The sequence below is a fragment of the Pinus tabuliformis genome, chromosome 6 (assembly GCF_031772625.1).
Source record: "Pinus tabuliformis cultivar Carrire ecotype Pingquan chromosome 6, CPIR1, whole genome shotgun sequence".
Classification (NCBI taxonomy): domain Eukaryota; kingdom Viridiplantae; phylum Streptophyta; class Pinopsida; order Pinales; family Pinaceae; genus Pinus; species Pinus tabuliformis.
The window spans coordinates 1642543846-1642557897 of record NC_142292.1 but is presented as its reverse complement, the minus strand read 5'-3'; the positions used below and the strand labels follow the sequence as shown (position 1 = coordinate 1642557897).

At 37.3% G+C, this 14052-nt stretch overlaps 1 protein-coding gene across 1 annotated transcript; it reads left to right on the top strand.

Moving 5' to 3' along the window:
* Window positions 1-12954: 12954 nt before the first annotated feature.
* LOC149265249 (ricin B-like lectin R40G3) lies at window positions 12955-13793 on the top strand. Its single transcript, XM_089402389.1, has 3 exons — window positions 12955-12964; window positions 13077-13129; window positions 13342-13793. The coding sequence occupies exons 1-3, from the start codon at window positions 12955-12957 to the stop codon at window positions 13693-13695; spliced, it is 417 nt and encodes a 138-aa protein (XP_089258515.1). The 3' UTR covers window positions 13696-13793.
* Window positions 13794-14052: the final 259 nt, after the last annotated feature.

The following is a 14052-nucleotide window of genomic DNA, read 5'->3' as shown; positions in this document are numbered from 1 at the left end:
TAAGAAGTAATTAGTGTGTATCATTTCCCTTAAGTCATAAGAATATAGTTTTCCTATGAGTCAACACATGATTTATCTCTATTAGGTTTATTATCTAGCAAATTTCCTTTAAATAAAGTTCCACTAGTGTGTGTAGGAACTATATTATTTAATACATAATCAAGTTTTGTCAATTCTATTAATGAGAGAGACCTAGCACTCCTCAACACTCATGGAACACCTTAACATGCTTTGAAACAATACACTAACATTCCTTGGCACCTCGCATGTCTTGGCACATCTTTGTACCTGGAACATGTTTGTACCTGGAACATCTTGCCATGCGTAGGATGCCCAAGCACATGTTGGCATGCCCTAGAATAACATAGCACTCCCCTATCATGTGTTGGCATGCCCTGTAGTCCCTAGCATGCCCTAGAACACCTTGGCATAATATTGCATTGACATACATTAGCACTTGGAATGTATTGGAACATATTATTAGTGGCCTAGCATTCCCCTTTTGAAAAAGATAAAGTCTCGACTTATTAACCCTCTTATGTGTTCATTTCCTTACATTTTATCTTGGTTATTAATTTTGTTGCCTTTAAACTCCTTGACGAATATTGGCATACTCTGGAACCCTACACATCCTAGCATGTCTTAGCACCTAGCATGCCTTGGCACTATTTGGCACATGTTAGCACACCCCAGAACTACCTAGCACACTCTAGCACTTCTTGACATGCCCTGATATTCCCTGGCATGCCTTACCCATGCTTAGCATACCTTGTCACTCCCTCCTTGGCATGACAACTAGCACTCATTGACACTCCCCGACACACCCTCATATTCATTCACTTCCATGCATTTTGACCTAGTGCTCCCTTGTGTTTTCCTAGTACTCCCTAACACTCCTCAGCATGCATTGGCACTCTCTAGCACACCTTAGCACTCTTCGATATTCTCTGCCACTTCATAGCATGCATCACACTCCTTGACTCACATTGGCACTTGGCACGTGTTGCACGTGTTGGAACTTGGAAAGTCTTAGCATGTTTGGCATGTGTTAAGATGACTTGGTATGCTTTGGCATGGTTTAATATTAAAGTTATTTGATATCAATTATTGGAAACTAGATGAGAAGAAACATAGTAAGATTTGGCACTTAGAATGCATTGACACTTGGCACTTGGCACCTAGTGTTGGTGTGCCTAGCATGCCCCTCATGGAAAAGGTAAACTGATGACTTATTAACCCTATTATGTGCTCATTTCCTTGTAGTTTAACTTGTTCCTCCTTTTTGTTGAATTGACAATCCTTGGCATGCATTGTCACACCCTTGTACATGTTTCCACGCCTTAGCACTTGGCACATCTTAGCTTGTTTGACATGTCTTCATACTATCTAGCACATGTTAGCATGCCCTAGCATTCCCTAACACACCTTGGCATTCATGACCTCACAACTAGAATTACATTTTCCCATGAATTGGGAACCTTACATTCACTAGAACACCTTGGCACACCCTAGTTGTCATGCCTTATGCTATCCTCTGCAATGTCCCAGGCTGATGAGGAGATCGACGGAGGTAACCACTAACCAAGCTTTTAGTTTGGTAGCTAGCCCTACCAAACCAGAGAGGGCTCTCTCTATGAAATCACAGCCAAGAGATGACTAGAATGTAAAGGATTTTAGGCTAGATATCTAGGTTCAAGTGGGTTTTGGAAAATTTAGGGTTTTGATGCTGGATAAGGGAGAAAAACCAAGTAGCTAGGTTAGAGGATCAAAGGGTTACAACAACAAAGATATAAAGGAGCAAGGTAGAATTAATTTTGTGATGGATCTTAGGGTTTTTTAGTGTAGTGTAGTGTTTCAAAGAAGCAAAAGGTTTTAATGAGCATGAAACATGAATTCATTAAGCAAGAAAGAAAGTAACACATGAATGGTTTTTCCATCAAAACAGAGCTTTATGCAAAGAATTATGTTTATAAACTATAAGGAAAACCATTGAAGAATTGATGAATGGAAAGAGAATATGAATATATTTCATATAAAGCTATAACATAGAAAAAACAACATCACAAACTTACTGCACATAAGTTCCTAGATAATCGCTGAAAACTGTGTCCTTTGATTTCCATAAAATGTCAAAGTACATGCTACAATAGTTCTCTCCTCTGCAATCCAACCCATTTTATCACTGAGAAACTGATACATAAATACCAAAACAACATCTCCCCACTCTCAGGGGTCGAATCCATGACTCTAGGAACTGTTCCATGAGGTGTTCTAACCAAACCCTAATGTCAAGGGAAGTTAAAAACAACTCCTACAATTAACTTTGACTCCAACCTCTCTCATAAATGAGGTAAAATCTACAACAAAACAACTTACAAAGACTAACCACCAGTTATTTACATTTACTTTTACCCCTCACATTCATCTACTACCAAAGTCAAACTAGGAATTACAAAAAATTACACAGTGAAAATTTTACAAAAATCTCATAAATTTCCAGGTGCGTAACGAGCTGTTGGAGGCCATTTTTGAGTGCCTTTTTGAAGTCGAAATCCAGATCTGAAGCTTGTTATGGATATATGGGGGAGTGTATATGTCTTTAGAGCATTTTTGTACTCAAAAGGACCCATTTTTGGCTGAGATATGGCCATTCTCCCAAGGTGTCTCCAGGTGCGCAACGAAACGGAAAAAGAGGGGTATAAAGGTGATTTTCGGCCTATTTTTTCCAAATTTATCAAAAACTAAGCCCCAGAACAGGAAAGTGGCCAAATGGGTTTGGAGAGAGGGTCATAATATTTCCAAAAATTCTGATTTCCCATAATTTGGAGCCCTGAAGAAGAAGCGCAGCGAGTTCTCACTGAGCTCCTAGACAAAAAATTGCAAGTTTGCACCAGTCTGCACCAAGACACAAAATTTTCTCCAAATACTCCCAAAATTTGTCTAGAGATGACTAATGAGGTATGTTATGCAATCATGGATGCATCAGCAAGAAAATCTAACTTACCCTTCTCCTCTTGGTTGATTACAATTTCCTTGAGTTTTTCCTTCAACTGCTTGATTTTGACCTTGGCAACCTGATTCCTTGCGTAATAATGGATGGCCATTTTATTTTGCAACTTGTTATCCCTATTGGCATTTTCAAGGAGCTTCTAAAGGTGTCAATTGACTTTTTCAAGCCAAAAATCCTTGTCCTCATTTATTTCCATGGCAATCCTATCTTCAAAGGTCAATTCTTCCATTGGTGGCTTTTGTTCTCTTTCCCTCTGAAGTGCCTTCCTAAGACCCATTGTCCTTGGTCTCTTCCTTGCCACATGTCCTTCATGCTACTTAGTGTCCTCATGGTCCACCAATTCCTTGCCTTTCATCTCTTGTTTCTTGGCTTTGAATTGCTCTTTCTCCATGACTAGTTGTTTTTCCTTAAGTTGACTGTTTTCTTGCTCAAGGAATGAAATGATGAATTTGGCCCTTTCCAAATTGTCCTTGAGCTCCATGATCTAAGAATCCTTATCTTTGATGACTTGTAGTAGGGTTTAATTCTCATCATGTGCCTCCAAGTCAACTAGGTTAAATTCATTCTCAATGGGCTCCTCATCATGCAAAGAAGCCTCATGATGCGATGGTGATCCTTGTACTGTTGATGTAGTAGGGTTGGCCCCTTCCTCAATTTGAGGAGAAAACACAAGCCTTTTGCCTCTTTGATATGTCTTGGTGACCTCAGGCCTAGGTGCCTTAGAAACCTCATCATGTTTGCTTGATGACCCCACCTCCATGGGATGTACTGACATGGTTTGGAGCTGGCTTGGTGAAGTGGTTATATGCATTTTCAAAGCTGCCTCAATGAAGGTGTCCCATGTCATGTTATTCTCTGTCAACTGATGGAGTACTATAACCTTTATCGGTCTATGGTGAAAGAGGCTTGGATAATGCACTTTTCCTTTCAATTGCACCCTTTCAAACATTTTGTTTAGGCTCCATTACAAGTAGCTGGACAAATTTAGAGACTTGGCAGTTGTAAAGTGCATGAGCAGTCTTATGTGGTATTGATATAGCTTGGAAAATCTGCCCTCACATGTGAAGAACTTCATGACAGCCTTCATCAATTGTGCATATCTCTCCAACAAGTATTTGAATGGGAAAAAATGTGATTGAGCTCCTTTGTATTGTGATTTCAAGTAGGGCTTGTACTCTTCTAGGTCTAGGTTCATGCCTTTGAACCCGTTTTCACCATGGTTTGGTATTCCTGTAGACTTAGAGATGGAATCCACTGAAAACATGAAATCAGTCACTGCAATGGTGATCTTGTCTTCCTTCAAGGTGAGGGCAAATGAACCTATGAGATGCTCATGGTAATCTACTTCCTGCACTCCATGACAAAACCCTAAACAATTGACATCTTCAAAGCATTTCATGAAAAATGGGGAGGAGGTGATTTCATTGCAATTAAAGGGCTCAAACCTCAGTATATTTCCCCCTTTGTTGTACTTCCTCTTCTCTGATGGTGATGAGTCAGGCTCCATACTTCAAACCCTAGGTGAAAGGCAAGCAAAAACAATGAAATTTGTTGTTGTGAGGGAATGAGGTGGTATGATGGACTTAGGAGTTGCCTAAATTTGTAAGGAAATTTAGGAGGGTAGGGGATGATGTTAGTGAGTAGGGGAAAAATAATTTTGGGAAATGAGTGAGGGGAGGGGGTGGAAAAGGCCAAAACACAGGCCTATCCTAGAAAGAGATAGGGTAGATTAGGGTTTAGAGGAAAATGATAGAAAATGAGGGGATAAGGCTTTGTGATGGATGGAAATGGTGTATTAGCTGCAAATAGAGGTGTAGGGACAAGGAATCTAAGGTTTAGGGCGGAAAGTCATCATTTGAGGATCAAAACCATGAAAATCATCTAAACCCTAGAAGAAGGAGTATTTGATCATTTTCTTGACATATGAGGCAAAGGATGGCAACGAAATGATTAAACTTGTTATAGAGCCTCGAGGATGAAATGACTAAAGAGGAGCTTTGAAAAATGAATTTTGGTGGTCAAACAACAGTTTTGGACAACTCTGCCCTGTGCGTAGCGAATGCTTCCTATGTGCAGCGTTGTTTCCGGGAAAACTAGTGTCTATTCAGATCTACTAGTCCCATTAAGACGGGTAGCTATCTTAGAAACAAACAATTCAAAGTAATTTGTGTTTTCCTTTATGGGAGATAGATGAGAGAGAAGCGGAGAGCACCAAACTTAGCCTTTTGCTTGGCTCCTTGCTTGTTTCCTCTCTCCTTTGATAGAGCTTTGCCACTCCTTTCTCACTTGTCCCACTTCAAAGAACACCTGTAGAGTCAAAGCAGCAAAATACCATCAAAGCATAAAGATCTATGATACCATAAACAATGTAGAATCAGATGTACATTAACCATACGAATGCATACACAAATACAAGATTCAGAAATATACAAGCATACAGAGGAAAACTCAAATAACTTTATTGATAGAAGTAGTAGAAGAGAGGATTACAAACCATCTGTCTGATCCAGTGCCATCCTCCCAGCATGAAAGCCCTCTTCACCTCATGAAAAGCTATATCACCCAACAATACAATGTTTCACTGAGAAACCAACAACACTTCATTACAAAATACAAAATTCTAGCCTCTGGATCTCTAGGATGAGGGATCCATATATAGATATTTGTAGGGGGGTGAGTTAGCTTCTGGTATTTTGATTAGTGTCATTTCACTGATAGTTCTTGGTTCCACTTGGAGATTTCATGATCTCTTACTCATCCCTGGGCGAATTCAGAGAGACAAGTGTCATATGAGTAGTTTCTAGAAGATTCTCTGAGTTTCCACCTAACAAACTGCCTCTGCCATTTGTTTTCTCTCTCTCATCGCACCCTACAGAAGGGCTTTTCAGTATGCATCACACTCTTTGTGTGTAACAGGTGAGATGCATCGCACCCTCAACATGGAGCAATCTGTATGGTCCAGTTTTGACCAGTTCTGAGTAGCTTTTTAGGGAGAACTTCTGGGAAATGATGTAATCAGTTGACCTTGATCCTTTAGGGTTTGAAACAACAATTTTATGGGTTTGAGAGCCCTTTTTTTATCGACATATGTGATTGGGGTTGCAATGCTCATATATGTCTATAACAAGCGTGCTGTCCAAGTGCGCAGCGAAGCCTCTCTGTGCGCAGTGAGAGTCAATTTTTGCTAGTGATGGCTATGGAATCACAAGTTTTTTCAAAGTAGAGGGGGAAGCTTGATTCTACAATGGTAGACAAGTGAAAATGAGTGTGAATGAGCTCCTCCATGTGCTTTTATAATTTTCTTTTGGTTTCTAAGTGATTAATGAGGTAGGATGGCCCACCTCACCAATTCACTTTCTTTTTTAGTTTTGTAGCCTTAGGACATCTTCTTGTAACTTTAGAACCTTAGGAACATTATTACATCTAAAAACATAAATTACATTTGAAATAAAGTGTTATTGAACAAATTTACCTATTGCTACTCCTCATTTGCCAGATTTATACATGAAATGACTGATTTTGTGACCTTAACCCTAATGACCTAATGGTGACACTGAGCTGAATGGAGACCATGATGATGTGATTGAAGTGATAGTAATTATGTTTTCATGATAGTAGACTCAATTGAGTGATGAAAGTGACCAGCATATGAAATTCTTGAGAGAGTGGAAATAACCCTAGACACACTAGCTAGTGACCAAATTTTTATTTGAAGACTCACTGAAATGACAAAAATTTGACTTGACACCCTAACAACGCCTTGTAAGAGAAAATTTGATCATTGGTGACAAGCTGAACTGATTGACACTAACATGCTCACAGATAACCTTACTTTTTTTGTGACTTGGGAACCCAACCAATTCATTAGCAAAACAATATTGTGCCCAACCCAAAGTCTCCCTTTCTCTGAAATTTCTTTGTCCATACCTTATCACAACCATAGGATTGCCTCCTGCAAGTCCTATTCTGAACTTTTCCTAAAACACTTCATCCTTGGGACACCTGGAATTCACTGACACTCCTTGGCACACACTCTTATTTTTTCATTTCCAAGCATTTTGACCTAGTTCTCCCTTGTGTTCCCCTAACTCTCCCTAACACTCCTCACCATCCATTGAAACTGTTTGCCATGTGTTAGCACACCTTTTCATTCCTTGGCATGCCCTGGTACTCCTTAGCTATCATGCCCTCACAACTACCTTTACTTTTTTGAGACTTGGCCGGAACCCAACCAAGTCCTACCTCGACTACAATAACTTAACCAAGTTATAGTTACTACAAATAGACTATGCCTTGTTCACCTAAGAACTACCTATAACACATCTTAGGCTACTCATGTCCAATCTCAACTCATACCACTTAACAAGTTACCAATTCAAGGCTCACGTCCAACAATGGCCATAAAACAACTAAGAAACATAGTTTACATCTTGACATGCCATAACACATGGCACGTCTAGCAATCCCTTACCCCTATGTGGCATGTGTTAGAATCCCCTACATTTCTTAGCATGCTTTTCACTCCCTAGCACACCCTAGCACTCTCTGACATGTCCTGGCACTCTAGCATGCCTTGGAACTACCTAGCATATAACCTTGTCACTTCCTCCTTAGAACACTTGGAACTCGTTGACACTCCCTATCACACACTCTTATCTCTTCATTTCCATGAATTTTAAAACTAGTTATCCCTTGTGTTTCTGTGGCACTCCCTAACATTCGAAGACATGCATTGACACACCCTGGCACATGGCACATCTTGGTATGTTGCCTTGGCACTCTAGCATTCCTTGGCACTACCTAACATATCTTGTCGTTCCCTCCTTACCACACCTAGAACTCACTAACACTCCTTGTCACACACTCTCACTAGTAGAAAATGAGAAATTAGTGACTAGGTGACTAAAAAAGTTAGTCACCACATATTTTCCAAGTGAAATACTACCAAAAATGAGAAATATTAAGTGACCCAACTAAAAATGACTAACGTAAATGACTAATTGAGTTTTGGTTTAAATATACAGCTAACTAATAAGTAATAAAACTAAAAATGACTAACGTGAATAACTAATTTAGTCTAGGAACAAAAATACGACTACCTAAAAAGAACTATAATAATATGAATCACTCTTTATCCTAGTAATTTTAATACGAATCAATAGCCTTATTTTACCCCCCCTCCCCCCTAAAATTGTTACATAAGGAATAAGGTATGAAAACTCAAGCTATTTTAACCAATATCCTAGATTGGGATTCCCTTCTTTCTCTCTGACCTTACCTCTATAATGAGGAGCCTACCCTCTCTCTGGCCTTTCACAATTATGTGGGTGAAATTCTTTTCATTATCGACTGAAACATTTCAAGATTATATATATATATATATATATATATATATATATATATATATATATATATATATATATATCTAGATAGATATCAACTCCAAGAAAGGCCCCAAAGGTACTTAGGTCATTGCTTGAATACCCCAAGAATTCCTAAAATATATTATTAGGAATTCTTGGGGTATTCAAGCAATGACCTAAGTACCTTTGGGGCCTTTCTTGGAGTTTAATTTTATGTTGGATTTAGCAAAATTCACTTGTACATATGGGTGGAAAATCCGACGTTGTACTGTGATAGTTTGAGCGTGTTGTTGGATTTTATTTGCATTTTTTTAAAAGCCCCAATTTTCATCAAATATCTGATGGACACAATTATCATCAGATATTCTATAATACATTAGTCAGATATCTGACACTAATTATATTCTGAGCACAATTGAATGTTTACCTAATGTCCCACAAACATTCACTTTTTGTCAGAAATACGACATTTGACCATATCAATAATCAAATAAACTTAACATAATACATATAACACTTTATAAATCACTATTTTACACATGAATTTAATTCATTTACATTTACACCAATACCCATTTTTCTTTATCCTCATGTAATTTATGAGCTTAATGATCCACATATTCGAAGTCCCTGACAAAAATCCATCAATCAAAGAGCAAGCACTAGCCAAAAAAAAGTGTTGTCAACCATCGGTCATGGGAACCATCGGCTCAACACTGGAAAAGGCACTGCAAAATTAGTTTCCATAGGGTGAACGCTACTTTTCCCTTGAAATTTTCGGCAAAATTTGCGAATCCAAAAGTGTCCTTCAAGTATGTGTGATTTTCACATTGAAGCCTTTAAATTATTGAACATCTGGAAGCCCAGTTGCAAATTTTGGCAGGGTTTCAATTTTTTGTGTGTTCAATCTCAAGAAAAATCAAAGCAATTAAATTTCATACACCTAACGATGAAATGATTCGCTTTTAGATTTCAATAAACTCAAGGACACGAGCTTATAAAATTCCATATTTTTATTAGGGTTTAAATTATATAGGATTTTTACTATTGACGTCGAGTTGCAATTGGCCCTCCATAATTGGAAGATCAAACCCAATTCTTTGATTGGATTTTCTTGGAAAATTTTGTCTTATATGAGAGGTATTCCTTGATCCCCATAGTATGTATGGTTGTGATTGAAAACAGTTGTGTGTACATTGTATGATATTCTAATGATATTGAAACATTATGTAAATGATTTATTAACATGTTTACATCTATTGTCTATTTCTCCATGACTATAAACTTGTCTTGACTATAGGCATACACATGTCTAGATATGGGACATTGGTTTCATTCTTAAGTTTGCATTTGCTTATCATGATGGTGTATTTTTCTATAGGCATAATTGAATGAAGTTGATTCTCACCAATAACTTGCATGAAACTTCGTACATGGTGATTTGGTTGGTTTCATTTCAAGGCCTTAATTTAATCATTAATAGAATTTTGATTTTGATATTTCTTGCATTTTTCCATTGAGAACGATACTTCTACTGATTGAAAATTTTTCCTATGCACACCATCAATATCTCTCCCTTCTTCTTTGATAGACAAAAAGACAACCACAAACTAATGCTAGGGGGGAAACCTAGTATATAATATGCTAAGTCACCAGTTTGTTGGGTCATAAAAAAAAAAACTAGGCCAACATTGGCAGTCAAGGGAACAAAAATTGGAAAAGGGGGGTTTAGGCTGAGAGTCCAAATTCACAAAAAAACACTTCAAAATTAAATCCTTTGTTGATAGGTTATATTCCTAAAATAGACATATAATTTAAATGATTTATGGGAGCTTGGGGTCTTTCCATATCTTTTGTCTGGCATCACACCTTGTTAAAAAAACTTTGACAAGATTCACCCCTAAACCACTTTTTTTATATTTCCTCTCCAATTGGGAGAAACTGTCTATCCTATTTCTTCCTAGCTATTGAGGGTGGGGAACTTTTCTATTGGAAGTACAAGTATGTAACCCCCAGTGCTTTGGACATTGTTTGCATGTGGATAGAAATGAAGACTACACAAGTGAATCACTGACTTTTGAAATTAATGGTTGAAATCTAACAGTGAGGCCACATAAAGATCAAATTATGGCTATGATTCTAGATGTAGTAGAGGATCTCCACTCTCAATAGTTTCCATGTAGTGTGAAATGGTGATAGACCATTGTGTTGTAATTCCTACATCTTTGACAACCAATCTAAGTGGGAGTCTAGGAGGGGTTGGCCAAAGCATTGATTCAAGTCCACAAAAACAACTAAGTTGAAGAATGAAAAGAGACGTAGAGCCAACTGTTCCTTTTGACAGATTATATAATATGGGACAACCTATATCTGTTAGAGAGATCTTGATATAAAAGGGCAAAATCTAAGAAGGCCTTTTTGAACTCCAGGGAAATTTTCCACAAATAGTTAAATTATGATAACCATCTCTAACAAGAACCACACATCCCTAGATTTTGTACAATTTTCCTGTTATCTAAGGACCCTTAAAGTACTATAAAGGTGAGTAGCAGAGACATAGGATAGGTGTGGAGAAAATCTATATCCAATCTCTCTTACTACTCTCATAAATCTTCATTGTTATCTCGACAAGTTTATTTTCTCAAGATTTTCTAATTGAAGGAACCCATGCATCTAGTAATCATATACATTGGTTAAAGCCCTTTTTATTGAGTCTATTGGTATTAGACGAAGGATCCCTGAAAAAACACATATTATTAAGATAAAAAAAAATGATGCACCATATAGACAATTTGTTTGTAAGTTATCCTATGGTAGACATCTTCCATCACAGAAGAAAGGTTTTCATTCATGTGACACATCTAGGGAGTGCCTTTTGCTATTTTAGGTTGTAGAATATTTTTTTAGCTTTTGTTTCCCTAGATGATCTTGAGAATCCATATAGTAGAAAAGGTCGTGGCTTACTTGGAAACATCAATGAAGCAACTTCCTCATTCTTGCTAAGGCAACAAAAGTCCCATTTCAATCTGGTAAGGCCCATCTTTCCTTCTCTAGGTGTTGATAAGAACTTATAAGGTTATGAAAAAAAATTGTCAACAAACTATGCCTTTTGGAAGGGCATTGGAAAAAGGAATAAAGTGCAATGAAATTATCTTGATGAGCCACATATTGGTCATCCTCAAAGTGGCAACTCAACCATCAACAAGCATCACATATCATACCAGTGCCATAGGGAAACCTTTTCCTAATGGATTTTAAAAGACCAACAGGGTTTAGAGGTGGATTTTAAGGCTAAATTTAATTTTCCTCGAAAGGTCTTTATCTAGAATTTTCAAATACATATGGAGGTTAGTTTGGGGTCACTTCATTTAGGTATGAGCTTAATATTTTCTGTATTACCAATTGATCATGATGTCAAGTAAATTGCATCTTAAAACTTCCTTTAAACTATAAGCTAGACATACCCAAAGAATTCCCAATTGGTTTTGTAGTATTCACATGGAAGCCCATCTATTCTTGGATTTTTACCATCAACCATGCTATGTAGGGTCATGTTAAATTCCTCTAGTGAGATTTTCAACTCATAGACCTCTCTATCCATGTGAGAAAATTTGGAAGGGACAACTTGTAAACTTTGAGTCAAGGCCTCTTCATTAGACTTCTCATTGAAGTGTTGGATATGATATCAGTTTGTGGTAGGGTACAAGCTTTTGAAAAATCTCTTTATTCCTAATGAGCCTACATTTCTTACTTTGAGTAGCTTTGATGTCTTCAAACTCGTATTGTTATTGAAGACATTGAAAAAGAGTTTTGTGCATTTATCCTTGTCCCTGAGTCCTATGGAGTTTGGCCCTAATTTGTACACCTTTGTACCCTTAGCATTTCTCAGGACATGCCTCGATCATGGTGCTTGTCTTTCATTTAAAGATAAAATAGGTTTGCTTTTAAAGCCAATCTAACTAAGGGTAGGTATTATTATTATTATTATTATTATTATTAGGAGTCATATTATTCAAATTATTACACATATTAAGAGAATTACTAGTTTTCTTATTATTATTATTATTATTGTTAGGGGTATTATTAGAGAAATTATTATTAATGAGAGGTTTATTATTAATTAAATTATAATTAGTAAGAAAGTTATAATTGGAGAGGATATTATCAAAGTCGTATAAATGAATGGGAGAGGAAAATAATTGGAGACTTAGGGGAACACTATTAAGATTAGAGAGGGAGGAGATATTATTATAACTAGCATTTGCACCTAATGTTGCAAAGGAAACGACGTAAGGCATAGTGTGTGGAAGAATATTGAAATGTGAATGGGCTTTTTTGAAAGCAAGGGTCGATGATAATGAGTTTGAATTGAGGAAGCCATGCCGAAAACCCTATTCGGGGGTTAAAGTGGCTATGAAATAGAATAAAAGTAGTCATAAATATCCATTGAACTTGTTTAGATACCTTAAAGATTTCCTAGTTGAAGGTGAAGTTAAACAAATGAATTCACGTGAACAACAACTAGGTATCCATATCGATATACAAGGCCACCAGACATGCTTTGAAACACGGGGATAAAGAATGGGACCAAGTAAAACTTTCTATTTCCCTTTTCCTTTTAGTTTCATTGTTTAATATAGCCTCTCCTCTGGATATGTAGAGAAGTCTTATTCACTGAAATGCTATAAACCACCTTAACTCAGGGTTTCGGAATGCCAGACATGCTCTGAAACACGGGGATAAAGAATGGGACCAGGTAGAACTTTCTATTTCCCTTTTCCTTTTAGTTTCATTGTTTAATATAGCCTTTCCTCTGGATATGTAGAGAAGTCTTATTCACTGCAATGCTATAAACCACCTTAACTCAGGGTTTCAGAATGCCAGGGTCTTGGGCATTATGGGCTGCAACAGAGTTGTTTACAACGGTGGTCCCCTAATCCATAGTTTTTTTTGAATGTTGTTGAACAGATATACTTGGCAGATTATAATCATGACAAGGCAGAGCAGTCTGTTCTGTGGACCTTAAGTGCAGATGTTGGAAATAGGTATCAATGTCTGAGCCCTGTGAACAACATTAATTTGAATATGGATGCGAAAGCTGCAGATAGCCATGTTGGAGGAATACGTGATGGAAATGAACTCATCCTCTTTGAGTGGAAGAAACAGAGCAACCAGAAATGGAAGCTCCAGCCCATCTATTGTAAGCAATCTAACAATAACAAGTTGTCTTTCAAGCTCTTTATTGAAAGTAGCATCATTTCTGTAAGTTTATCAATAGAAAGGACGGAGGGTTCATGCTACTTGAAAGTTTATCATTTCTGACATTTTCTGTAAGTTTTTCTGGCATCATTTTCCACATTCTTTTGTTTGCAGGTTTGGGTGTTCATCATAAGTTTGCTTGGCCTTGCACCTCTTGCTGAACGTATAGGCTTTGTCACCGAGTAAGTGAAAAATTTCATGGTATATGTACATAGGTTATGTGTAATCTATACCTTGTACTGCAATTGTTTATACACTTGGAATGGTCACTGCAGTGCAGTGACTTCATAAAATATTATGTTTGTTGGTTCTACAATCTGATGTTTTGTTGTAAATTGTTGCAGACAAATTGCATTCTACACTGGACCAACAAGTGAGATTCTTATATGTATATGGACTATGTACTCATATTTGTGGATA

Bases quoted from the DNA above. Each gene is read 5' to 3' on its own strand.
- LOC149265249 (XM_089402389.1), top strand. The intron at 13,130-13,341 runs GTAGAACTTTCT...GTTGTTGAACAG, and splicing joins GGGATAAAGAATGGGACCAG to ATATACTTGGCAGATTATAA.